The sequence below is a fragment of the Anolis carolinensis genome, chromosome 1 (genome assembly GCF_035594765.1).
Source record: "Anolis carolinensis isolate JA03-04 chromosome 1, rAnoCar3.1.pri, whole genome shotgun sequence".
Lineage (NCBI taxonomy): Eukaryota > Metazoa > Chordata > Lepidosauria > Squamata > Dactyloidae > Anolis > Anolis carolinensis.
The window spans coordinates 248,721,511-248,745,912 of NC_085841.1; the positions used below are offsets into that span (position 1 = coordinate 248,721,511).

The following is a 24,402-nucleotide window of genomic DNA, read 5'->3' on the forward strand; positions in this document are numbered from 1 at the left end:
GAGGGAGGATTTGGGTGTCACTGGCAATGATAGCATGGGAGGCGACTGGCGGGTTGCAGGATCGGACCCGTGGACGGGCTGGAGGGATGGAACGGGATCCACAGCTGGGGATGCTGTGGGGCGTAGTCAAAGGTGTTTTAGTTCTGATGAGGATGATGATGAGGAGGCACCTGGAATTAGGATAGCAGCTGACAGCGATGAGGAGTTATGAACTGGCATAAAATGGGGTCTAGAAGCAATGGCTAATTGCGTTGGGCAAGGTAATCTGGACGAACGCTTGGGCTCTTGTTGGGGAACTTCCTGAAGACGGGTGTGATTCGTTTGCTGGGTACGTAAGTTACCAAGGACACTGGGCATAGACGGCGGGAGGAACTGTGTGGGCTTTTTCTGTGCAACTTGTGTTTAATCTTGATAGCTTGGACCTCCGTCGTCTTTTTGACGGACATTATTTGCCAACTCTGGATTGACGCTGGACTGACTGACTGACTACGACTCTGGACTAACCCTTCTGTGGCTATCGGTGGAACTTGTGGAACCTTAGATGTCTGCGTTTGGCTTTCGACCTCGGACCGGATTGGGACCCCGCTGACCGTCGTTACCCTGATTGATGTGCCTGGACCTGGTTTTCGCCCGTTGCACGGAGGAGCAACAGCCCGAGTTACTTCTGTAGCTCTTGAGTAGCAGAGGGGAATCTGCTGCTGGGTTTTGTGTTCATTTTGACCTTTTGTTAGCCAGTTTTTGTTTGTTTAATTGCCAGGCTGAAGTAAGCACCTTTGATTTAACCCGGATTAAACTTCTGTTTAATCCGGTTTATTCTTTTGAACTGTTTAAACTCAAACGAAGCTATTTTTGTTACTTTTCATACTGAAGACAAGTGTTTGCCTAGTCTTTTGTTTCCTACGGGCAATTTTTAGTTCTGTAACCTCAATAAACTGTGTTGTATTCTATTTGGAGGCGTTCTGTCTTTGACACTCAATATGACATCCTTTCAAATATGTAACCACGACTATCATGTCACCTCTTAACCTTCTCTTCCCCAGGCTAAATATACCCAGCTTCCTAAGCTGCTCCTCATAGGGCATGGTTTCTTGTATGAGTTCAAGTCATTTCCATTTTATGGCAAATCTAAAAAGAACCCATCATGGTTTTCTTAGCTTTCTTCAAAGGGGGGCGGGGCTGCCACTGCCTTCCTCTGAGGCTGACAGAATGTGATTTGCCCAAGGACACTTGGAGGGTTTCTATGGCCAAGCTGGGATCTGAACTCTGGTCTCTAGAGGCTTATATCCACCACTCAAACCACTTGGAATCTATTACTAACAGCAGCATTACTAACAAATATATTACGAACAGCTCTACATAGAAGGGAACAATACTTAGAAGATCTGTATCCTATTTTCTCTCTAATAAGATGACAATGAACAACAACCAGACCCAAGCTATATTTTGAGCAGCTATACAATATTTTTGAAACTATGGTAATCGTGAGGTCGTTATGGGGTTGACTCCATAACAAAACTATTCCTCACTGAATTATTCATTTAAACAAACATCGTACTATCTGAATTTGGTAGGTAATGCCATTTTCTCCATATCAAATGCTTAAGTGTTGGCCTGCAGGAAATATGAATAGTACCCACTCTCAACAACTCAAGGAATACAGGATATGGGTTGTCCTATCTGGTTCCAAAACAGGTCTAGGTATTAAGTCCCAAAATGCAGGGTATAAAACAGGACATGTGGGAATCCTATGTTCTGCACTTATAGATAGCCTTTTTAATAAAAACAGGTTCCCTTCCTTTCCAGTCCAACTTTATAGAAATGTTGTCACAACACATTATTAGGAAGGGTAGGGTTTCCCGTCCTCCTGAAGTGATTCTACTTTCCTAAAATCCAGTGCTGCCACACACTGCTATTTATACTTCCAGCTGCTATCAATTTGGCCCACCTTGGTGGAGTCAATATCAGACACAATACGCAAAAAGCATCATTGCTCTACCCCTGCAACTTTCATTTGCAACAGCGAAGAGGCAAGAATTTCTTATTAGCACCTTGAATGCTACGTATGCATAAAGTTCAGTGTCACCAAATGAAGAGCGTGTCACTACGTTGTCAGTCACTGAACACAAAGAAGCACAGAGATTCAATAGGCTTTGGAAGCGAACAAAATGAAGAATGCAGACACTGTTTCATAACTGATGCAAACCAACCAGAGTTGAAGCCATGGTTGACCTCAGGCATCAAACCTTTGCAAAGCCATCTTACCTTATAATTACTGGAATTTACCCACGAGGTAGCAAGACCATCAACCATTTTATCCAGCATGGTCTGATCATGTTCAAGATCAGAAGATTTGTGTTTATCTGAGAAGTAGTCTATCAGTTCTTGGCCAACCTGAAGTCTCTTTCCAACGTCCTTCTGCAGGACCTGAACCAAACAATACTCCATGGTGGGCTCCATGATGTGCTAGAAAAGCAGCACAGGCAACAGGGAGGCGAGAGGGCGGCAGGTTTGAGCAGTCCTGCGGGAGGATCCTCTGGGTCGCCTCTTTGTTTGATGAAGGTTACCAAGGGCCTGGATTTCAAAGATGTGATTCTGGGAATGGCAACAATGCACCATGTGTGTCTGAAGAGCAGCTGGCAGGTTATTAAAAGTTCAATTTAAATAACTAGTAATAGATAAATAAAGCAGTGTGCGGACCAGCCGGGCTGTATGACCAGGTCTCCAATGCTTCCGGATTCAACAATCCATCCTGTGGGGAAAATTAAAGAGGCAAAGGTTAGAAACAAATCTAAGAAGCAAAAACCCAAACAGCATAACAACATCAATGAAGACACTTGACATTTGGACAGTTTGTTATTTAAAGTCACTTTTTTCTATTTGCCTTGCAAATGTGACATAAGAAGTTGGGTGTTACGATCCTGGGGGAGGCTTATCTCATGTCCTTGTGTATCATCTCCAAAGACAAAAAGCTAACTCTGTTACATGGGAATCAACTGCTATGAAAAATACTAGGATCTTGAAAAGAAATGGACTACAACTCTTGAAAGTCTCCAGCTAGCATGACCACTGGCTATGCTGATTGGGAGATTTTGAAGTTGACATCCAAAATTAACGCCATCACTCTGTTAAACAACAAGAAAAGGGTAATTCAAATCTAGGATCAAGCTCTAACAATCAGCTCTTTGCAGAGTAGAATACTTTTATCACATCACCATTAGAAGTCCTCAAAGGAAAGAGAAAGTGGTATGAAGAAAGTCATGGAGCAGTGCTCCATGAATCTCAGATGAATACGAAAAGTGATATCAAGATTTGTGTACTGTGTACTTTTAAGTAAAAGTAAGCTTGGATAACTATATTAAGAGCCTCAAAATCAGCCTCAAAACCACCATCATGTTTAAAATATGATTGAACTAACAGATGCCTTATGGCCAACAATACATTAACATTGCAGTGGTTTGAGTGTTGGACTAAGACATCTTGAGACCAGTGTTTGAATCCTCATTCAGACATGGAAACCCACTGGGTGACCTTGGACAAGTCACACTCTCTCAGAGAAAGGAAAACTCAATCTGAACAAATGTTGCCCAATGAAACATCACCTTAGGCTTGCTATAAGCCAGAAAAGACTTGAAGGCACGCAAGAAAAATAACCTGTATTCTAAATTGCATTATGTCATTACTTTATTCATACATAAATTGCATCAGCAATGTCACCAACTGGACTGCCTAATTAGAAGTAAGCCCTACTGACACCAATTAAATGTAGCATCAGGTAAATTGAGTTTTGACTTTTTCTCAAGTAATAAAAAAGGGCACATCAATGGCCAGACATCTGTTTCTAAGGCAAATAGAACCAAGGCACCTAAAGGCTTGGAATCTGTAATTAAAACAAACACGCACATACAAAGACAACTGTACTGCTTATAGAAAGATCAAAAGTTGTGCTGGTTAATATAACGGATACAGTCTATCCAAGGGAGTTGGTTCAAGTCAGGAAAATCTTTGGACTAACTTTCCTACTAAATGTAAGCTCAGCAGATATCCTAGGCATGCTTACTCTGTCTTAGCCTCAGAGGAAGGCTAATTTCTCACACACAAAAACCCAACCCTGTGATGGGTTGGGCAGAAGATAGAAATGACTTGAAGGCACACAACAACACTTCATTCTAACTTAGTGGAATCTGCTTTCTGATTAGCAACTCTTCGGTTCGGAGTGTTAAAAAGTTTGTGTTTGAATTTTCTTTTGTTCCCTTTTACCCAAGAGAAAAAGAAAAACGAAAAACATCAGTCACACGAGATGACAATATTTCTCACAGTTCCCAGGTAACCAAAAGGATAGTCTGTAAGAAAAAGGTTGACACTGACATGCAACGTGGCACAATAGTGGAAATAGGTTGAACCCAGCAGTCAGATATTCTGTTGAATCAGGAGCCTATTTTCTTTTCCTGGGACCTTCTCAGGGCTGCACAGACTACTAAAAGATAAATATACACAAACTCCTGGAAAGGCCACAAGTCCAGTTCTCTCTCTTTTCTATTATGAAAATGAGATTTTTCAATGTTACAGAATGAGGATGGGGCTATAACTGATCTGAAAGGCCAATTGGTGCACCTGCCATCCGTCAGTAGAAAAAGTTCAATTTAGGGGTTAAAACACAGCATTGGCAGGCCATATGCAGCCCTACGCCTATACGTTCCCCATCCCTTCCCAGAGAAGCTTCTCAGAGGCTCCTATATTCTTATGCAGAATTCCCTTCCCCAAGAGATTCAGTTGGCCTTCTCCATGTTCTCTTTCCACCAGCAGGAAACCTTTTTATTTAGGAAGACCTTTGGCCTTTAACTTGTTGCAGCTGATGGGGCTTATTATTGGGTTTTTGGTGTTGTGTTTCTAATTTATACATTTTTAAATTGGTTTTAAACTTACAACTTTAAAAATACAGTTGTGATTTCATTGTCTTTTAACTACTGTATTACACTACTTGGTTTGGAATTGTTGTAAGCCAGCCTGACTCCGGAGTAGGAATGAAGGTGGGATATTCATTAATTAAACTATGGCACTCATTGTGTGGAACACACTTTCCTCTGGTATTTCACATGCGCCAACAATGTCTATTTTTAGATGCCTGTGGAAAACCTATTTTTGCGAGCCTTCCTGAGGAGGCAAACTTACTTGCAGGGGGCAAAAATGATGAAGCTCTCCAAAAGGGGTTGGTCTGCAACACCCATGGCCAGGAGACCAAAGGTGAGGAAACTTGGGATTGGCAATCCACTTCTGGAGAGTCACACAATTCCATGCATGGGCAAAGCAAAAATTGGGGGGGGGGGGGGGAGAGAAGGGGGGTTGTTCGTTGAATTTATTGTATGTTTTCTCTGTAGCTTTGATTTAAGTGCTTAATAAATATTGGTAAATAAATAAATGGAGCAAGATGCCCAAGCAGGATGGACATTCCCTGTAAAGACATATCAACTAATGGGAGGGAAGATACACCTTTCTGGGAACCTTCTGTACCTGCCTTACCCTCTGAATGCTAAGCCCTGCTATAAAGAAACATGGAGCAGCGTCAAACATGCTGGACAGCCCTTTGCTCTGCCTATATTAAGAGAAATTTTATTTCAACACAACATTCAACATGAGGTGAGATGCAACATGGATTCTAGGCATATGGGTTTTCCAAAAGGAGCCATTACAACCATGCCCTCACACCTCATCACGGATATGTCATAGGCAACAAACAACCCTAAGATATTGTTGTTGCTGTATGCCTTTAAGTTGTTTCTGACTTATGACAACTCTAAGGCCAAACTATCATGGAGTTTTCTTGGCAAGATTTCCTCAAAGAGGCTTTGCCTTTCTTGGAGAAAATGTAACTTGTCCAATGTCACCCAGTGGCAGGTATGTAGCCGGGGGGGGGGGGGGGGGGTGTTAAGCGGCTTTACCTCCCACCCCGAAATTCTCAGGGTGGTCCGCGAGAAGGCCTTACTGGAACTGTTATGTTTATTCATATCATGATCTGATCACCATGCTTAATATATCCCATATGCATGGGGATATTGGGATAACAATACAAAAGGTTTGCTAGGATAGATCCTTTCTCACTCAGAATCAGCCCCCACCCCACCCCGGAATCAAAATCCTGGCTGTGGACCTGCCCAATGGGTTTCCATGACTGAGGAGAGATCTGAACCATATTCTCCAGACTTATAGTTAATTGCTCAAAAGACAACTTGAGTATTCGTTATGCAAAATGCTTGGGACTGGGAGTGTTTTGGATTTTAGATTTTTTTTTCAGATTCTGGAATACTATACCTGGCATTTGCATATACGTATATACTTGCAGATGGGACCCAAGTCTAAGCAGAAAATTCATTCATATTTCACGTACATCTTATACATATAGCTTAAAGATAATTATATTTAATATCTTTAATGATGGTGTGCATGAAACAAAGTTTTTACACACCGAACCATCAGAAAACAAAGGTAACGCTATCACAGCCACAGGGTTGTTGACAACACATATCTCAGCCACCTCTGTGGGCGATTTTGGATTTTGGAGTACAGTCAACCCTCTACATTCACAGGGGTTAGAGCACAGAACTCCCGTGAAAGTAAAAAACTGCAAATAAAGAAATTGCTAATTTCTTTCTCTCTAGGACTTTGCAGGTCTTCAAGAACAACTCTGTGGTCACATTCCACAACAAGCTGAACATAGAATTACACTGGAGGAGCTAGATTCCTAGAGATGTGTTCTCTCTGGAAATCTCAAGATCTGTGGTTCTCAACCTGTGGGTCTCCAGATATTTTGGCCTTCAGCTCCCAGAAATCCTAACTGCTGGTAAACTGGCTGGGATTTCTGGGAGTCGTAGGCCAAAACACCTGGGGACACACAGGTTGAGAACCACTGACATGGACCATCTAGTCCAACCCCCTGCTCTAGATCCTTCAACACAACTGGTGGATGTTGACCACAGGATCAAACTGGACCCAAAGATTTCTTGAACATTTTACTCAAACCCATGAATAATAAAATCTTGTAATAAAGAAATACAGGAGCACTACTTGAATTAAGGCAAGTTACAAAAGAAAGAAAGACCAAAAAAGCTCAACATTCATAAGTCTCAAGGCTTTAGAATTGTAGATATGGGATGTTCAACGTGTACTATACTAGTGTTAATAAAACTGACACCGGGAGAAGATGCAAATTAAATATTTGCATCAGCTTCTTTCAATACCAGATAAACAGATGAGATACAGTTCACCTAGGATAAACATCAATCATTAATTTTCTATGGGTTTCCTTGAAAACAGGTGCCCATAATAAACCCAAGCTACATGTGTTGAAAGCAGCTATGACAAAGCTATTATTACAGCTTGCAACAAATCCCTGTATATTTCCGAAGACTGTTAGTGTGGGCACTCTCTCCCACTCATACACAATCTCACACGCATACAAACATCCAATTTCTCCTTTTCTTCCCTGCATCTATAAACTAACCAAAAGTATTTTTAAAAATCACTTTGTTTTCAAAGCAGGATTCCAGAGTTGTTCAAAGCAGCAGCAAAGGAAGTCCATTCTGGCGGCTTCCCCCTCCATGACAATGCGGCCCTCCCTTCTGTATCAGTTTACCAGCAGCTGCAATTTCTCCACTCCCTTCCCCCTCCATAATGAAATGAATCTCACTTGCACATCTTCCAATATAGCCCGCTCCCCATCCATTCAGCAGACAGGCTCTGCTGGCTTCCCAGCCACTCTGCTCCCCAAGTGCAGCCTCCCACTACCATTACTTATGGTATACACCAAACACAATTTGTGTCGAATGTTATACTTTTCCCACCTCAACGCACCCTATATTTCCAGATCGCCCTTCAACTTAAAAAGGGTTGGGGGTGGGGGATCTAATAATAACATTTAAAGCTCCTGGTTGCACAGAAAACTAGGCCATACTTGGAAAGAAAGCAGGTCAAGCTCAGTATAAGAGAAGGGGGTTGGTAGACAAAGCAGAGGGCAGAAAAGCAGAGCCCTTGCAAAGTAAACAACCAAAGCAAAAGTCAGGGGCGGGTGTCATCCGGTGCAAAACAAAACAATACAGCAACGTGCCTTGGGGACGTCCCTCCACGGAGTATGACCTCTGCCGAAACTCACTCTCACTGTATTTCCAGGTCAACCTTCCACCCTTTTTTTAGCAAGGAGCAAAGGAGAGCCAACAACATAACAAAACACATCCACCAAGAGTGCCTGCACTTTATTTATCTAACAGGTTTATAGCCATTCTTTATATAAAACATAGGCATTAAAAAGAGAAACACTATTACTTTAAATGAGACAAATCATGTGCAATCTTCCTTCCACTAAATCATACAACACAAACCAAAATCCCAAAGCAGTGGAGAAGAATTCCTCCCACCACTACTCCAAAAGGTATGCGGAAAAGCATGAAAGGGGACCAGCAATTGGAACAAACTGATATCAATTCACTTATCTGACACAGAGAATGTGATCTGAAGGACAAGGACATCTTTCTCAGGAAAAAATGCTGTCAGAAAAGTCTGGAACAATAGTAAGGACGCTTAAGGTTAGACTGAGCAATTGTTGTTGTTTATTTATTCAGTTGCTTCCAACTCTTCATGACTTCATGGACCAGCCCACGACAGAGCTCCCTGTCGGCCGTTGCCCCCCCCCCCCCCCCCAGTTCCTTCAAGGTCAAGGCAGTCACTTCAAGGATACCATCCATCCATCTTGCCCTTGGTCGGCCCCTCCTCCTTTTTCCTTCCATTTTCCCCAGCATCATTCTCTTCTCCAAGCTTTCCTGTCTTCTCATTATGTGGCCAAAGTACTTCAGCTTTGCCTCTAATATCCTTCCCCCCAGTGAGCAGTCGGGCATTATTTCCTGGAGGATGGACTGGTTGGATCTTCTTGCGGTCCAAGGCACTCTCAGAATTTTCCTCCAACACCACAGTTCAAAAGCGTCTATCTTCTTTCGCTCAGCCTTCCTTATGGTCCAGCTCTCACATCCATAGGTTATTTTAGGGAATACCATTGCTTTAACTATGCAGACATTCATTGACAGTGTGATGTCTCTACTCTTCACTATTTTATCGAGGTTGGCCATTGCTCTCCTCCCAAGAAGGAAACATCTTCTGATTTCCTGGCTCCAGTCTGAGTCTGCAGTAATTTTCGCACCTAGAAATATAAAGTCTGTCACTTCCTCCATGTTTTCTCCCTCTATTTGCCAGTTATCAATCAGTCTGGTTGCCATAATCTTGGTTTTCTTGATGTTTAACTGCAACCCAGCTTTGGCACTTTCTTCTTACACCTTGGTTAGAAGGCTCCTCAGCTCCTCCTCACTTTCAGCCATCAAAGTGGTATCATCTGCATATTTGAGGTTGCTAATGTTTTTTCCAGAAGTTTTAACTCCAGCCTTGGATTCATCAAGCCCCACACATCACATGATGTGTTCTGCATACAAGTTGAATAGATAGGGTGAGATTATACAGCCCTGCCGTACTTCTTTCCCAATCTTGAACCAGTCCCTTGTTCCATGGTCTGTTCTTACCATTGCAACTGTACCAGCTCTAAAGCCAAGGCCAAAGGGCCTCTGGAGCTCCAGACATCCAAGATCTCAATACCCAAAAGACTCAGCCTGCCTTGGATACTGACACAGGATTATGACAGTTCTACCCCAAAACAAAACCTTGCACACCAAATGATTCCCAGCCCCACCTAAGGTAATAGCATAGCGACCAGTTTTGAATTATCATAGGAGTTATCACACCAAAGCCACTAAACTAAAGTTGTTTGACTCACTCGGATTAATACCAAAAACATGTACATGTTGCATGTTGCATGAACACTGTGGTTGAAATCTTCTTCCAATGGTAAACTGTCAAAGGGCTACTGAGAACATGTGGGCTTAAACGTGCAAACCAATGGCTTTGGCCTGTACTATTTTGTACACTGCTTTCTTGTATAATTAAACATAAGACCTCTCAACATCCAGAAACTTGAAGCTTTGTGATACTACACCACACTGTTTTCCTCTCCCCTGCAAAACTCACATACTCTCTGGACGCTTTCTGGATGATGTGGTTAAAATAAAACTACCCTTATTTTTATAGCTGAAACAACTACAATAGGTCTGATTCTGCACAAACGAAGATCAATTTAATAACCTGCAAATTGACTTTGGTCATATTTTCAAGGACTGGCTACAAACATGCATATCAGTACTTACAAAATTTCTCACAAATGATGACTTGAGGATTTCACTCAATACACAAATAATAGGAAGGATACAATAATTAACACCGTTCTGTATTTTAAACCTTCACTGTAGGCATCAAGGCCTAAAGCATCCTTGTTTAATGAGAGTCCTTTGAAGAGCTCTCCAAGTTACAGCTGCTTCGGGACATTTCAGAGAATCTGGCTGAAAGAGGATCAAATAGAATCTCTCTTTGTTTGGAAGAAGGACCCTAGTACTGCCCTTGTATCAATCTCATTATGCCCATGACCCTTCTTTATCTTTTCTTTTGCCCATTTGGTTTGAATAATGATTTCTGTGTGTCGGCATTTTTCTACTAACAGATATATAGATTTAGTAATACTATTGTAGTTAACTACCATCAGGTTAACTTCAGTGATTGGCATTTCTATGAATGAGAGACCTCCAAATCACCTTATCAGAAACAACCTGCTCACATCTTGCAGACTCAGGGCCAAACCTACTTTGATTGAATATATCCATCCAGAAGGAGCCCTCGGTGGTGCAGCGGGTTAAACCACTGAGCTGCTGAACTTGCTGACCGAATGGCCGGCGGTTCGAATCCGGGGAGCGGGGTGGGCTCCCACTGTCAGCCCCAGCTTCTGCTAGTTTGAAAACATGCAAATGTGACTAGATCAATAGCTACCGTTCCGGCAGGAAGGTAATGGTGCTCAATGCAGTCATGCCGGCCATATAACCTTGGAGGCGTCTACAGACAATGCTGGCTCTTTGGTTTAGAAATGGAGATGAGCACCACCCCACAGAGCCGGACACGACTAGACTTAATGTTAAGGGGAAATCTTTACCTTTATCCATTCAGAATGTGATTTTTCTCTTTTCCTATTATCTTCTACCTCACCAAACATTAGTCTTTTCTAATGAGTCATGTCTTCTCATGGCATATGCAAACTGCCAGTGTAAATGACTTCATCATCTGCTTTGATGCTGTATAAATCGTTGTGGTTATTTTTGTTTTCTTCATGTTCATCTGAAAACCTGCCTTTGCACCTTTTTCAGTAGTCATTGTAAGGTTTTGCTGTTATTTACAAGCAGTGTGATGTCATCTGAACATCTTAAATTCTTGATATACCTCCCTTCAATTTTCATGCCTCCTTCCTCCAAATCTAATCCTGCTTTCCAGATCATGCATTGAGCATACACCTAAACAGGTGGAGTGATACAAGCAGCCTTGTCTGACCTCCTTGGCAACTGGAAACCATACAGTTTCTATGTATTCTGTCCTGACAGTAGTCCTTGTCCTGAGTCCAGGTTATGCATCAACACAATCAAATGTTGTAGCACACACATTTCTTTTAAGAATGATACAAATTTATTCATGATCTACGCAATTCAAATGTTTTGCTATCTATATATATATATTCACAAGCTTTAGGAAATAATATCCCCCAATGGCGCAGTGTGGTAAAGTGCTGAGCTGCTGAACTTCTGTACCGAAAGGTCGCAGGTTTGAATTGGGGGAGCGGAGAGACCCCCACTGTTAGCCCCAGCTTCTGCCAACCCAAAAGTTCAAAAACATGCAAATGAGACTACATGAATAGGTACTGCTCCGGCGGGAAGGTAACGTTGCTCCATGCAGTCATGCCACATGACCTTGGAGGAGTCTACGGACAACGCCAGCTCTTCGGCTTACAAATGGAGATGAGCACCAACCCCCAGAGTCAGACACAACTGAACTTAATGTCAGGGGAAAACCTTTACCCTTTACCTTAACTACCACCAATTCCTCAATACTTTATTTCCCATACCACCATACTTCGCCACAGCAACGTGTGGCCGGGCACAGCTAGTAATCTATAAAACACAACCTAATTTTCTTCTAAAAATTTTTAGTGAGCTCTATTATCCAATATACATTTGAAACATGATCCCTAGATCAAGCTTAGATACCTAACATTTCTTGTTCTATCTATGATAAAGGCTTCTGTTGCTGTATTTTGAGTATCACTTTTACTTGTGGCCCCTTTCTTAGAGACCAGAATGTATATTGAGCATTTACAATATATGGCCTATTCTTTTGTTTTATATATTTGTTGACATATTTTAATTTGAACTAGAGTAGATTCTGTCCCCTTTCCGGTTACAGAATATCTTCATTCTTGCTTTAAAATTTCTACTAGTTTCTCAAGTCTTGTGGAAGTGGTCTCCTGTTCTTTCCATTGAATCAACATCTGAATGTATGTATATTCTATTTATTCCAGTTGGGACCAGAATAATAGAGTTGGAAGAGACTACATGGGCCATCCAGTGCAACACCATTCTACCAGGCAGAAAAAAGCACAACCAAAGCACCCTAATAGATAGCCATCTAGCCTCTGTTTAAAAGCCTCCAAAAAAGTGCCTCCACCACACTCTGGGGCGGAGAGTTCCACTGCTGAACAGTTCTTACTGTCAGGAAGTTCTTACTAACATTTAGGCAGAATTTCCTTTCCTGAATTTGAACCCACTACTAGCAATGTCACAGGTGATTTGGAGATGGTTTGGGAAACGCTCCTCATCCAACAGTAGGGTAAGTAACTAATCTGTGGGCAACCAAGGGATAGTGTGCAAGAATTCTCCCTGACAAATATCGATCTCAAAATCTAATAACCATTTTGAATGATCGTGTCCTAAAGTGTTGAACACTTCATTGTGGCACAACTGAGCTAAATCCACTTTGTAAGACACACAAAAATGCTTCCCATGATACTACATGGTACACTTACCCAGAAGAACACAACACATAATAACACTACAGCACAACACCTAGCAGCCCTCTCTGTGGGCCTCATTTCCTTTTAAATAACACACCACATATTTCTCTTCTCTCTACACATAGCTACCCACCTACATTATCACTTCCTACATCTGTTGAAGTGAATCAGCAAAAGTATATTCAATAATGCAGTCTCTTGAGTTGTTGCATCTGCTGTTTTTTGCAGCAGACTAACATGGAAGTGAATGTAAGTAGCACGACAACAAATCTGCTACGAGAATAAAACTCAAAATCAAAATCTAGAGGTTGTAGTTAAAACCAAAAATATAATTTGGCTGGTCCGTATGCTTTAGGTGGAAGGGTTTGCTGCATTTCAAACATCTCATTTCTTCATTTTGCATTGGTCCTTGTTTGCGCCCCAGGGCTGAATTATCAATGGTTCAACTAGTGCAAGGGCTCCAGTCCTTCACTGGTTTGGGCCCAGTGCTGAAGGAAGAAGGCATAGCCTGCTTCCCTTGCTTCCCCAGCTGCCTCCTGAATATCTCCAATGTTTCTATCATTACCAATATTGTTTTACTTAGATGACTAAGTGAAAGTGCATGGGACCCAACTGCCAGTCTCATGAAATTGTAGGGCTTGAAATGTAGGACTCGGACAAGAAGGGTTTTATGCTGCTGTCTAGTGCACTTTGTATTTTATTTGGTTTTCATTCACACATTCAATTTCTATGCCACAACCATTAGACCAGAACACATATGCACACAAAGGAAGCCTTGTTTATTAAATTGCTCAAGGATCTAAACTAACTTCCTGTGTCTTTGCTCATTCCCACTATAATTCCTATCCTGGAGAGGTGCAACAAACCAGGTCCTTGCAGAAAATGAAGATACACCACTCAGGGTTGCCAGGTGTCAAAGGTGAAAACAAGGGACACAAGAAAATAAAATGCAAATCAGAGCACGGATAATTAAATAATTTGCATAATATGTACATTAGACAAATGAGTTTGAGTCTAGAATCTGACAAGGTGAAGTTCAGGTCGATTGACTAGTTGTGACCTTTAATTCCCCATGGCCTGCAACCAGGAAGTCTGAAGCAGTTCTGATGGGCATGTAAAGAATTAAATTTGTAATCAGGGGCTCTTTCCAGTGGGAAGGGAAGGCCCGATCCCCTTCCCTCTCCCCACCCCAGTTCCTCTCCAGCCCCACAAAGAGGGACCCCCCACAACTACCGACGGAAATAAGGTACAAGGTACAATTGCACCCATACCTTGGGAAGTCTGATTTGGCCGCGGTGGTTCACGCTCTGGTTACATCCCGTATAGATTACTGGAATGCGCTCTACGTGGGGTTGCCTTTGTTCAGAAGCTTCAATTGGTCCAATGGGCGGCAGCCAGATTGATCACCGGAGCGACGTACAGGGAGCACACAACTCCCCTGTTGTGCCAGTTCCACTGGCTGCCAATCTGCTACCAAGCATAATTCAAAGTGCTGGCTTTGGCCTATAAAGCCCTAAACGATTCTGGCCCAGCTTACCTGTCCAAACACATCTTCCCTTATGAACCACCTCAAAGATTAAGATCATCTGGGGAGACCCTACTCTTGATCCTGCCTGTTTCGCGGCTGGCAGGGACGAGAGACAGGGCCTTCTGGGTGGTGGCCCCTCGGTTGTGGAATTCCCTCCCTAGTGATATAAGATCAGTCCCCTCCCTCCTAGCCTTTAGAAGGAAAGTGAAGTCCTGTCTCTGGGATCAAACTTTTGAATAAGAACATAGTGCAATAATAGATGTCAAATTCATGCAATAGCCATGGAACAGCTTTAGACTATGATTTTTGAACGGCGAGATTTTAATTGATTGTCAGGTTTTTAATGTTACTGTATGAATTTTAAAATATATATTTTAAAGGTACAGTGTTCCCTCACTACTTTGCGGTTCACTTTTCGCAGATTCGCTGTTTTTCAATAAACTCTAAAAGACTATTATAAATCATAAAAAATACATTTTACAGCCTAAGGAAGGGAGGAAGGAGAAGCCAAAGGGACAGAAAAGGACCCCAGGAGGCAACAGGAGGAGGAGGAGGAGATTTATCAACACACGATTGGTTGATAAAGACTTAAAAGAGTATATAACTACTAAAATAATGTATAAATATTAAAATAAATATAGTGTCCCTACTTCGCGGATTTTCACCCCAGCGATAAGTGAGAGAACACTGTATGTCTCACCTGTGTTTTGTAGGCACTGAACGAGTGCCCATGTAAGCCGCCTTGACTCCCCTGCGGGGTGGAGAAAGGTGGGATACAAATGGGGTAAATAAATAATAAATAAGGTATAATTGACATGCTAGCCCAAGATGTAAGGATATTTTATGTACATATGGGATTGTTCCTTAAAATCTGGGACACCTGGCAAGGCTGACACCAGGGCCGTAGCCAGAAAAAAATTTCGGGGGGGGGGGGGTTTAACCCCTAGCACACACCTCTCCCCACTACAAACCTGTCAATATCTGCTTGAGATAGTGCCTGGAGGGACTCTTAGTGTTTTGTGTCTCATAGACTTAGCATGGGGATTTGGTTAACCAGTTAAAATTCATGAGTAAACCAGGTTTTTTTATAACCTGAAAAATTTCGGGGGGGGGGGGGTTGAACCCCTAAAACCACCTCCTCGCTACAGGCCTGGCTGACACCAATGTACAGACCTGTCAGATCTCAGTCAGAAACTCCCAGTTGCCTTTGTAATGCTCAAAGAGGGCTGTGCACATCCAGCTAACGCCACAGTCCAAAACAGACTTCTCACCTCGAATTACTGGTTTAATAAGCAGTCTAGTAAGACTACTAGTATCTCATCTCATGAAAGCTTGCTGACAGCTTAAACCATGACTGGGCAGGTACATTGTGACAGTATGTTCCAAACATTCCCCCATTCAATTCAGTAAATAGACAAAGGAGGGTGGGCAACCCTGTCTGCATCCCAAAATGACTCAAGAGTGCTTTCTATAGGGAAAGAAACCCCTAGCATTTGGGGGGGGGGGCAGCTGCATCTCTCAAGAGTGCATAACCTTTTCAACCCTGGGAGCCAAATATAATGCCAGATTTGGGGGAGGGGAGAGAGAGAAAAGCTGCAGAAGTACACATGCATGCCTGTGGCCATACACATTTCTTAGTAAGCTCTGCTCTGAACAAGATCAGTGTCCATCCATTGGTCCTAGGAGGGTGGAGCAGGGGGCAGCAATGATTTGTGACTCCTGTATCAATCACACAGTGAATCAAGTTAAACATTTAGTCTGAACTTCAAATTTAATTGGGGGTATAGGGCTCAAATCTATTTAGGGATACGGCCTGGCACTTTGGAACCTGGGTTCTAATCTCTGCTAGAGCCTAGCAGCTCAGCTATCATGGTATGACCCATCCAGGAATTTGAGATCTACAAAGGGTCAGTGACCCTACAAAGGCAAAGAGTCGTTGTCTGTTCCGCCAACGCACACAGACATCAGCCTTTCAAGATCTCACCCTTTTTTATTAACAGTTGAAGACCTTCCTCTTTGATTTGCTGGATTATGCTGCTGAGTTGTGCTTGAGGTTGCTGAGTTGGGTAGTAGCTGGTGGGATGTTGGGCATTTTCATAGAATCACAGAATCATAGAGCTGGAAGAGACCACATAGGCCAGTGGTTCTCAGTCTGTGGGTCCCCAGATGTTTTAGCCTTCAACTCACAGAAATCATAACAACTGATAAACTGGTTGGGATTTCTGGGAGTTGTAGGCCAAAACACCTGGGGACTCACAGGTTGAGAATCACTGACATAGGCCATCCAGTCCAACCCCCTGTCATGCAGGAAAAGCACAATCAAAGTATTTTTATATTTTATTGTCTTTGTCTTTGGTTGTATATGTTTGGTGTTCCATCCTAGAGGAAAGGGTGTTATAAATCATCACCATCATCATCCAGAGGAGATTTACAGCCCTAATGACCCAGAAGTCACCAGCAGCCACTGAAATTAAAGATCGATTGTACAAGCTCATATGAATGTAAACACTATGTTTCACTGCAATCTGTTTCCAAATATGCAACTTGCCTTCTTATCATGAAAATTATATTAAATTACATGACCGTATGCTGTCAGCAATCAATGCTACCAGAAAAAATGACAGCCTTTCTGTTTTTTAAATGATTATTAAGGAGGAGAACTCTCTTTAATTGTATTCAGCAAGTTTTAAAGAACCTAGTACTTAAAACCATGCTTCCATTTTAACAAAATATCAGAATGTCAAATTTCCCCCCAGGAAAGCTACCCCACTTTAATTTCAGTTGAATGCTGCAGTTATTCTGGCAGATTAAGCAAACAAGAAATAAAAACAGAATCTTAGCTGTCCCCAGAAATCTATTAATATCTTGACTGCTGTTTTTACATGTTTTGGTTTCTTGTTAAGTCAGCAGTTCTAAGGAAGGCTTCTTCAATATGCTTCATTTTCTGGATGCAAGCTTGCTGAGACAGATCTATGGCTTTCCAAATACAGCAAAGGGATGACTCTGCAAACTTCAAGAAAACTATTTTGCTGCTGAATTCAGTGTATATCTTTACCTGCAAACAACCTTTCTGCACAGCCTTTGGCAGACTGGAACATTTTTTCCCCTTACACTATAGTGAATGTGTTTGCAAAAGCAAAGGAATTTTTTTCTAATATTTTTATTGAAGAAAAAGTTTTAACTACATAAAAAGTGGGGGAACATTTAAATAGAAAGAAGTAGGAAAAAAAAGAAAGAGAAGAAAAGGGGGGAAAATACAATTCAAATTCAAAAAACTAATGAAAAGTTATTGTTCGTGACTTCCGTTCTTCTTTCTTCCGTTTTTATTTCTTTGACCTATTTATCTCTCCCATTAAACAAATTGGAGAGCATTAAAATTATTTCTTTCCCTTTCAAATCATTATTTTCTCTTAATATATTCTTCAAGAGGTGACCAATCCGTCATTTTTAGTCCTCTACCAAGTTGCTTTTTGAACTACAAAACCCAGTGGTCATACTAGTAGGGTTGGTTCTGGAACAGCAGTTCAAAAAACTGAGGTAAAGGTGAGCTACAAGCCATATTCAGGTGCTGCTAATGAGACTTCTTCCTAGATGCAATTAGGGAAAGACCAAGGTAGGTAAAGGTAAAGGTTTTCCCCTGACATTAAGACTAGTCGTGTCCGACTCTGGGGGTTGGTGTTGGCGTTGTCCATAGATACCTCCAAGGCCATGTGGTTGGCACGACTGCATGAAGCGCCCATGGAGCACCGTTACCTTCCCGCAGGAGCAGTACCTACTCACACTTGCATGTTTTCAAACTGTTAGGTTGACAGAAGCTGGGGCTAACAGCGGGAGCTTACCCCGCTCCCCGGATTCAAACCGCCGACCTTTCGGTCAGCAAATTCAGCAGCTCACCAGTTTGATCCGCTGCACCACGGGGGGCTCAAAGACCAAGGATGAAGGTGTAATTCTGCCCCCTCTTTTGCTGTCCTGACCTCAGTCCATTTACAACAGGGATCCTTCTCTGACTCTGATACACATCTACATTAATATACACACATACAAATTGTTCTAACCAACACAGAGACACAGAAACAACTCGATAAATGTCAAATTCACTGTTTGTTGATGTTTATCCCTTATTATTTTACTCCTTTTAGATAGTACTATATAACCACAATTCTACTTTTGGTAAGAGTCATCTAATGCAATGCTTCTTAAACTGTGGGTCCCAATCACAAATGGAGCCACCTTAGCTCAATGCTGGGGTCACGAAAAAAACTGGTAACAGTAAAAGCTTCCTGACATCAGCTAGTGGCTGTTTAAAACATTTATACGAATCTGCTGCTCAGTGATTACGGTAAACTCTGCAGAATATGCTTCAGCTGTACTTCATTGAAAAAAATCAGTCTGTTTAGCAAGCCTTGCAAACTTTGGTTTGTTATCCATAAATGTTTGCTTTTTATACCTGTTTTATATATCTATATACCTGGAGTCACATAAAACATTCCCAAGTGGAAATGGGTTGCACAAGTGGAAAATATGCTTAAGAAGCCCTGATCTAATGCATAAATCCTCCAATTGACATTTGCCTCAACATTACTGTGAAAAAGTGACATGCAATCCCAATCTTTCTTGAAGATCATCCAAGATTTCTTCTTAATCTACATAGTCAGTTTAGGCAACTCAGCAAGTTCACAGATCTTTGTCAGCTATTTTGCTAGTGTTATGATAACTGGTTCCTTCCATCTCTGAGCTCTTCCCAGCATATCATAATAAGCATGTTATCCCATATTAGTTCCTGCCTCTGCAAAGCGTAAGAAAAACCATAAATTGTCTGCTTAGTGCTGCCTTCCAATGTGGTACCATCCAAATATTTGGAACTACAACTCGACTAATCCATTTTCATTAGCCAAATTGGCTGGGGCTGATGGGAGATGAAATCCCAAAGACTTAAAGGGCATCAACTTGGGGAACGGATGCTTAGAGAAATCCTTGTTGCTTTTTCAGGGCAAAATCTGTCAAGGACATGGGCTCAGAAGATAGACACTGAGGAGACATACCCCCTTCATTTCACACAGTACTAAATAATGCAGAAGTTCTGAGAACCTGCAGAGTAAATTTCCTTTCCTGTTCAGTAACCTGACCTCATCCCCCTCCACTGTTTGCGGGGTGTCAACGGGTTACACAGAATTTCTATACCACCCACCATTCCATAACACAAAATGATGAGTGTAAATCATGTGCGACAATAGAGCAAAATATATTTGTCTCCAAATACAAGAGGCACATGTTGATTTTTCTTATTCTGTCCTTTAATGATTATTTAAAGTTGCTATCTAATTCTACTAGCAATTTCCATATTTTGCTGATGTGTTTCTAAGAACTTCCTAACTGTGAGAGATGTTCAGCAGTGGAACTCTCTGCCCCAGAGTGTGGTGGAGGCTTCTTCTTTGGAGGCTTGTAAACAGAGGCTGGATGGCCATCTATCGGGAGTGCTTTGAATGCGATTTTCCTGCTTCTTGGCAGCGGGTCGGACTGGATGGCCCACAAGGTCTCTTCCAACTCTAGGATTCTATAATTCTATTTATTTCAATATATACAGTTCCTATAATAATAGGAACACCTTGGGTTCCAACATTGAGGAAATTAACAGAATTATTTTTAAAAAAATAACACTGCCCAGTGCCACTGTGGCCTGAATTGTATTTGGAGTCCGGGCAAGAACTGAATCAATGTGATTTACAGAAATGATGATTCACTATCCAAAACACTGATTCAATAAGTCCAAGCTATTTGGAATTGCCAAACTGAAATTAAAGAATTAGGCGTACAGAGAAGAAAGGTGTTGGAAAATGGTATTTTAGCCATGTTATCTCCTGCGGCTGGCCTTCTAAACTGTAGTGCCCATTTAATCCTGATTTGCACCCAGACAAAAAAGATAATGGAAGCAATAGAGACACAGACACACAAAAGGGCCATGGTATGAACAAAAGCAACAGAGATGAACCCAACTGTTATGTCAGGATGAGGAAGAAGGAGAAGGTAAACAAGGCCACCACCTGTCCTTCTGAAAAACCAGCTCCGCTGGACTTAGCCTCTCTTCCGAGATTTTTCCCTTATCAAGAACAGAAATCCTTTTTTCCCTGCAATATTTTTTTAAAAGATGTGGGTATCTTGCTCATATATAGGTGCCACAATTGACCAAGAAAAGCACACCAGCCCACCAGACATGGCTTAAATAATGGGTTAGCTTGTATGAGTACCACAGCACATACTTGGCCCATAGTGGCACAGTGGATTAAAACCCTTGTGCTGGCAGGACTGATGACCTGAAGGTTGCCGGTTTGAATCCAACACAGGGAGAGCATGGATGAGTTCCCTCTGTCAGCTCCAGTTCCCCATGAGAGAAGCCTCCCACAAAGATGGCAAAAACATCAAAACATCCAGGCGTCCCATGGGCAACGTCCTTGCAGGTGGCCAATTCTCTCACACCAGAAGCGACTTGCAGTTTCTCAAGTGATTCCTGACACAGAAAAAAAAAAAGTACCTCGGCCATGGAATTCAAACAAAAATTTGAGAAGTATTGCTTTATTTGGCCCAAAGCTGCCTCCCTCAACACATGGCTTATATCTGTATTGATCTGGAGTACGTAACAAATGATCCCATAATACTTTCTCTGCAGCACCATAAGGCAAATGAGAGGTTGAATAACAGAATCATAGAATCCTTGAGTTGGAAGAGACCTCACAGGCCATCTAGTCCAACCCCCTGCCGAGAAGCAGGAAATCGTATTCAAAGCACCCCCGACAGATGGCCATCCAGCTTCTGCTTAAAAGCCTCCAAGGAAGGAGCCTCCACCACAGTCCGGGGAGAGAGTTCCAGTGCCGAACAGCACTCAGTGAGGAAGTTCTTTCTAATGCTCAGGTGGAAAAATAAAGGTTTTGCATCCTGAAAATGTGAGATTAGTTTTTCTCAGAATTCATTGTCTGTTTAGAGGAAATAAACAATTCCCAGGCCCTTTTAGTCCGAAGTACAAAAAAAAAATATTTCAGGCTCTGCTCCTTCAAGATAATACACCAAATGGCAACCAAGAAAAGAAAATGAAAATATAATTAGCATCATGCTTGGTATTTGTAATGAAGATCTATTTACAAATACAATATATTGGAAGTTATTTTCAAATCTGTACACCACATATTTTTCTCATTATTCAGTAGAATATACAGTAGATTCCCAGTTACCTGGCACCCACAAGAATTGGTAGACCGGTAAAGTGTTGTTTGTGGTTGCTTGAGTGTTGCTATTAAAAAACAGACCTAACTAATATTACACCCCATACTATACCAAACCATAAAATTTGTATTGATTTGATGTTGATATTGAAATATAGCGATTAAAACCAAATTAAGACCAATAAAGACAAATTCAACTTAATGTAACACAATTCTAATGTATTATAAAGCTGATTTTACTTTAATTTATTAAACTATTATTTCTTTGATTTTCTTGCCAGTTGTTTGAGAGTTCTGGTTTCTTGGATTCTGGTTAACTGAGAGCCTACTATATCAAAGCTGCCTTTGTAATGCTGAAACAGCTCAAGATTTTCCCTATTAAACTTCTGGCGTGAGCATTAGCAAATAATTCTATCAGTGCCTTTCGGTATCATAAAAAATAGGATGACTTGCAATTCAAAAACAAAAGGGATGCAAGGTTTAAGCGTACTTAAAATATTGAATAGCCACCTTAAGGTTATCTTAAAATTGTCAAATGTTTAAGGTCTTCAAACATAGGCTTCTTTTTTGCCTTCCATAAAGAGGAAAGAGAATTAGCAACTTTCTGCGTAATCCGCTCTACTGGGCAATCGCTCCTTTGTAAACAGCTCATTTAAGAGGTTTAAAAAGATGACTTTGCAGGCTGTTCGCATTATTAGCCTGCTAGACAGACAATACCCCCAACAACATAAGAGCACTAGGCAACCATGCCAGCCCTTAAATACCAGAGCGATAGATGAAACACAAGAACCTGAACGGAAGAGCAAACAAGGAGGAAGGGACAAAAATGCTCCGGGCTGCCACTCTTCACTATTAAACGCATGGACAGACGTGGCATGGACAGACATAAAAGGACTGAAATAGCTTCCTTGGAGCAGGTGACTGCTCTGTCCATCTAGATCAGTGCTTCTCAGGCTGACGTGGGGGACTGGCATTTCCCCCCAATCTGCCAATGACTGGCACTTGCCTTTGTGCTCAGTGGCACAAGTCCAGAGATCACCACTTTGAGAAACATTGACCCAGATAACCGCACAGAGCATTGATCATTACGTCTACATAATTGCAATTTGGTATAAACCATAACAGCATGCATACTACTGTTCTGGCTTCCTCATTATTTTTCTAATTCTGATAATGCGTCCTCATATTCTCAAAAAATACAGTGGAATAGTTTATTTTGGTCCAGTTTTTTTAAGGTTCAAGCCTTCAAAATCAATTTACATTCAAGGGTTGAATTGTGCAGCCCTTTAGATAACCATTAGACCAAAGCTTCTTAATTTTTTTCCATTTGCAACCCTTTTCTGTCTGAGACATTTTTACATGACCCCAGGTATATAAAATAGGTATAAAAATCAAGCATTTACTGATAATAAATCAGAATTTGCAAGGCATGCTAAACAAGCTGATTTCCCCTTTTTATGGAGTATACCTGAATTACTTGTGCCAGCAGGACTGCCGACTTGAAGGTTGAGTTGCTGATCTGAAGGTTGGGTTGCTGACCTGAAAGTTGCCAGTTTGAATCTGGGGAGAGAACGGATGAGCTCTCTGTGTCAGCTCCAGCTCCATATAGGGACATGAGAGAAGCCTCCCACAAGGATGGTAAACACATCAAAACATCCGGGCATCCCTTGGGCAACGTCCTTGTAGACAGCCAATTCTCTCACACCAGAAGTGACTTGCAGTTTCTCAAATCGCTCCTGACAGACACACAAAAAACTTTCTGAAGTGTCTACTGTAAACACTGCATGCTGCTGCTAACAGATGCATGTAAATCCCTGGTGGCATTCAGAAACTTTTTACTGTTTATAGATTGAGCTTTGGGGTCAGGACCAACAGTTTAAGAAGCATTGTATTTGACTATAAGTTCCGGTCGCTAATGTTGAGAAAATCTGCTCTAGTCCTCAAAAAAACTGGTACATCATAATTATTCCCATCTGTGAGTCAGACTGATGGGATGTGCAGAGAACGTATACTTTGTGCTGAATCCTTTTTCTGAAAATATTAAATTCCTAGAATGCATGCAGATATATTTAAACATATCCTTTAGTCAGCAATTAAATCTATCCCACCTCTAAATTTAATATAAAACTTTAGCCATGATGTAAGGCTAAGTGAACTCAATGGGTCTTTACATCTTATAGGACAGTCACAGGACTTGGCTATTCAAATAATGTATTTTCCAAGCAACTGATCTTGGAAATGAGGACCTGACATTCCACCATAAACAAATAAGCATCGTGATAGCATGCAAAAATGAGCTCACAGAGCTTAAGTGTATTTAACTCTGCACAGGCCTGCAGTTTTATGGGATAAATATCCAAGCAACAAACAAAGGCTCTACACAGTGCTATTTAGGAGTAAGAAATGAGGGCTTAGATACCCTGAAGGCACCAGATCTCATCTGATCTTGGAAGCTAAGCAGCCCAGATTAGGACTTGGATGGGAAACCGCCACGTACTGTTAGCTGTATTTCAGAGGAAGGAACTGGCAAGCTCACACCTGAGTATTTACCTAAGAAACCATTATAAAATTCATGAGGTCAACATAAACAGACAAGTGAACTGAAGGCAAATGCATACACAATAAGGAAACACATATTCTTTCTCCCATTTTATCTATTTAATATTCTGAGATGAAGAGAGATACTACGC

The 24,402-nt window shown here is 41.6% G+C and overlaps 1 protein-coding gene across 22 annotated transcripts in view; it reads right to left on the bottom strand.

Annotated features, from left to right (window-relative positions):
* Positions 1–24,402, bottom strand: part of clasp1 (cytoplasmic linker associated protein 1) — a 232,682-nt gene that overhangs the window by 197,052 nt on the left and 11,228 nt on the right. For all 22 annotated transcript variants that reach the window (XM_062967373.1, XM_062967374.1, XM_062967375.1 and 19 more), the window contains exon 2: positions 2,263–2,749. In XM_062967373.1, the coding sequence (XP_062823443.1) occupies positions 2,263–2,457 (195 nt within the window). In that variant the 5' untranslated portion in view covers positions 2,458–2,749. The remainder of the gene's footprint in view (positions 1–2,262; positions 2,750–24,402) is intronic.